The sequence below is a fragment of the Chrysochloris asiatica genome, unplaced genomic scaffold (assembly GCF_000296735.1).
Source record: "Chrysochloris asiatica unplaced genomic scaffold, ChrAsi1.0 scaffold00336, whole genome shotgun sequence".
NCBI classification, from domain to species: Eukaryota; Metazoa; Chordata; class Mammalia; order Afrosoricida; family Chrysochloridae; genus Chrysochloris; species Chrysochloris asiatica.
Genome location: NW_006408854.1, coordinates 687,477 through 691,330, shown reverse-complemented (window position 1 = coordinate 691,330; position 3,854 = coordinate 687,477). Strand labels below are relative to the sequence as shown.

The following is a 3,854-nucleotide window of genomic DNA, read 5'->3' as shown; positions in this document are numbered from 1 at the left end:
GTACATTCCATGTTCCCATATTCAATGGATGTTTACAGCTCTTTCTCTTCATTTTGAGTTGTGCCCCATCTGCAAATTAAGGTCCTGTGGGCTCTTCTCCCACAAGCTTTACTCCATTCACATTATCATGGTCAACTCTACTTTGAGGAGGCAGCTCTTGCCCAGTCACATTTTGAGTGCCTTCCAACCTGAGGGGCTCATTTCCCGGCACTATATCTGACAGTGTTTCTCTGCTATTCATAAGGTTTTCAGTGTAAATATTTGGAAGTAGTTCGTCACTCCTTCTTCCTAGTCTGTCTTTGTCTGGAAGCTCATCTGAAATTTGTCCACCATGGATGACCCTGCTGGTATTTAAAATACTGGTGGCATAGCTTTCAGAATCATAGCAACTCACAAATCACCACAGTACAACAAACTGACAGACCAGTGGTGCCAGAATGCCTCAGAGGAGGGCAGAAAAGCAGCTTCTAAAAATGCCTAAAGCAGAAGATGTTAGTACTTCAAGTCAGTACTGATTTAAATCCAGTAAAACAGAAATTTTGTGCCCAGATAGCAACTTTTGCTCTCCAATATCAAGAACTGTACAAGGGGCTTGTGCCACAATGGTTAAGTTCTCAACTTCTGACCAAAAGGCTGACAATTTGAACCCACCAGCTATGGAATCTCCCATGGGAGATTCCATAAAGATTCACAGCTATGGAAACCTTATGGGGTACTGTACTCTGTTCTGTAGAGTGACTATGATTTGAAATAGATTTAAGGGCAATGGGGATGAAGAACTGTTACAGGAAATAGATTCTGACAGAAGATATGAGGTTCTTGGGTCAGAGAAAAAGGACAGTTTATCACAGCAATAAGAGTAGCCACAACATAATCTTGCTGTGAGTCCCCAACCCCCAGTTCCCACAGTGTAACAAAAGGACCCAAAATATAATACTCTGCATTGCATGCTATTCACAGATTGTATCAACAGCATACTAGTTGTTCTGAAAAATAAGTGATGGTCAGTAAGTTTGAAAAACTCTAAAATTATATCTGCCTCCTATAGATCTTCATTGTACATTAGCATATTAGAAACTTTAAGAAGTCTTAAATTCTTAAAATAAGAATACTTCATCATAATCTGAAATGTTTTAAGGGTATTCTGTTAAATTATTTTGGATAGGAATACTTTTACAATTGATTTCTATTATCTTAAATAGAAAATATTAAACATTAATTATCCAAATCACCAAAAATCTTTTCTTTTTTTTTGCATCTCATAACAAGCTACAGAACTAGTGTTATATATTATTCACTTTGGCAAACATTGGTCTAGCAAACAATAAAAAGGAAGTATGGCCAACTTAATTTAGAATAATTAGTATAAAATAATTTTCATCTGTCCCAACCTCTTCTTCTTCTTTTTTTTTTTTTTTTAAAGCTTTTACTGTGAATTGAGTGATAGTTTACATGGAAGAACATCAGTTTTACCCTCATCTTATCTTAGTTTTTTTCATTGCAATGATTACAATCCCCTCCATGCATCATCATTTAACAGTATTTACTTCTTTTCCCTCTGTTTTTGTTGTTGTTGTTGTTTTTAATGTGCATAAAAACACTCAGAAATTTATAATCATTTAAAACAACCTAAGGGCACATTCTACAAGCCTGCCTCCTGGTCTCCTGCACACAGCCTTTTTCTTTCCATGGTTCTAGAGTCAGCTACTCTATCTCCCCGTGTCCTCATCTCTGCCTCTATCTCTAGTGCAGCTGCTTCTCTGGATAGGGTCCCATATTCTGTTCATGCTCTTCTCCCTTGATGGTCCTAGGGACCTCTGTTCCTGGAATGCAAGATTAACCACTCCCCCCTTTATGTTACAAAACTTTTACCTTTACAGTTGTGGCAATCAATCGCAATTAGTCATGATAACAATTACTCACTATTGAATCAAAAGAATTTTATCTCCATCTCCTTTCACCAGACCCATCTAGACAAGATGAAAACATTCAGTGGGAATTCTACCTTTCCCTGCACACTCTGAAACTAAACTCCCTCTTGAAAACTTGTAAGCTAGCCACTTTGTGCCTTTATAGCCCCCCACCCCCCATTTTAGGAAGACAATGTTTAAGTTGTCGGTCCCTATCAACCCTGTATACCGAGGGGATATGTTTGATCCTTGATGTAAAGACTCCTTCCCTCTTGTGCCCCAACCTCTTTTGAAGCCATTTAGTGTTTTTTAATTGTGTTCTTTAAATGAGTGATGAATATGTTTATCTGTAAACTCTGTTTCTATTTATAGGGGATGTGATCAACCTTGGTGACAGACAGCTCACTGTTATGCACATGCCTGGACACTCCAGAGGCAGTATTTGCTTACATGACAAAGACCGAAAGATTCTCTTCAGTGGAGATGTCCTGTATGATGGATCACTGATTGACTGGCTTCCGTATAGCAGGATAAGTGACTATGTTGGAACCTGTGAGCGGCTGATAGAATTAGTGGACAGAGGTTTGGTAGAGAAGGTGCTACCCGGGCACTTCAATACCTTTGGTGCTGAGAGGCTTTTTCGATTGGCTTCCAACTATATTTCTAAAGCTGGTATATGTCACAAAGTCTCTACTTTTGCTATGCGATCTCTTGCAAGTTTAGCTCTCCGTGTAGCAAACTCTAGGTCCTCACCCTAGTATCCATATTGATGCATTATCTTGACTGATTCTACATTAATCTAATTCATTTTGTGCTGTTTAAAACGACTAAAAGTGAGCATTTCAAGAAGTGCTTTTATATGACAACCATATGTTAGAGAAAAATTGAAAATGAATAAGCCAAAAACTGAAATTCTTTATATAAAGCTTTTCTTCTTTATTCCATATAAGAAACCACTGAAATAAGCTTATAATCTGACAAACTTTTCATCTTTTAATATTTTCCTTAGAAATTACATAGAACTATATAGAGAACAAAGAGGAATTTTGCAGAAAAACAAAGAACCATCCTTGCCTCCCATTTGTCTTATTTTATTTCCTAGATGACCTAGTGAAAAAGAGTTTTATGTTTGTACTCTGAACATATTTTCAGAACACACCTACTCCTTACTTATTGGCTATATTATTATCTAACATTTCCCATTTACGACAATAGTGAAAAATCTATCCCACTATTTTGTGCATTAACAATGTATGTTTGGCAGTAACCAACACTGAGCCTGCAAGGCAAGTGTAATGCTGGTTGTGATGGTTAAGGTTTCGTGTCACCTTGGCTGAGCTGTATTTCTCAGTGCTTTTGCAGTTATGTAATGATGTAGTTTGTCAGTTATGGGATAATGTTGTCACCCTCTATATTGTGATCCAATGTCATCCTACATTTTGTATCATGCTGATTTTTGCAAAATGATGCTATCTTTGGATATCCATGTCAATAAATAAGGAGTGAATTCATTATTTAAAGATTAAAGGTTCTTGGGTTTTAAATACAATAGAACTCAATACAAAGAGAAACTAGCATTTAGAAGGACAGTTAAAATATCATTGGCCTGAATTTTTTTATGACTAATTTTATTTATTTATTCTTTATGTAATTATAGCATATATGTTTTATAGCTTTACTTATGAAAAGTACAATTTTTGTTTTATTGCAGAGCTTTAAATATAAACTGCAGAAATGCTTCAGTAAAAAGCTACTATATATTGTTGTTTGTTATGATGTCAGTGTAATATTTTCAACCATAAAATGAAATTTAAATGTCTGTAATCTAACTACAAATTGCAAGGTTTCTCAGAAGGACACTGTCAGGCAAACTTGAAAATATACACATTGAGAATAATTTTTTATTATATCCTATTTTAATATTAACAGCTATTATGAACACAA

At 35.8% G+C, this 3,854-nt stretch overlaps 1 protein-coding gene across 1 annotated transcript in view; it reads left to right on the top strand.

Annotated features, from left to right (window-relative positions):
- The window catches only part of MBLAC2 (metallo-beta-lactamase domain containing 2), a 29,306-nt gene extending 26,638 nt beyond the window's left edge, over positions 1 to 2,668 (top strand). Inside the window, exon 2 of the mRNA XM_006875698.1 lies at positions 2,283 to 2,668. Within this exon, the coding sequence (XP_006875760.1) occupies positions 2,283 to 2,668 (386 nt within the window). The remainder of the gene's footprint in view (positions 1 to 2,282) is intronic.
- Positions 2,669 to 3,854: the final 1,186 nt, after the last annotated feature.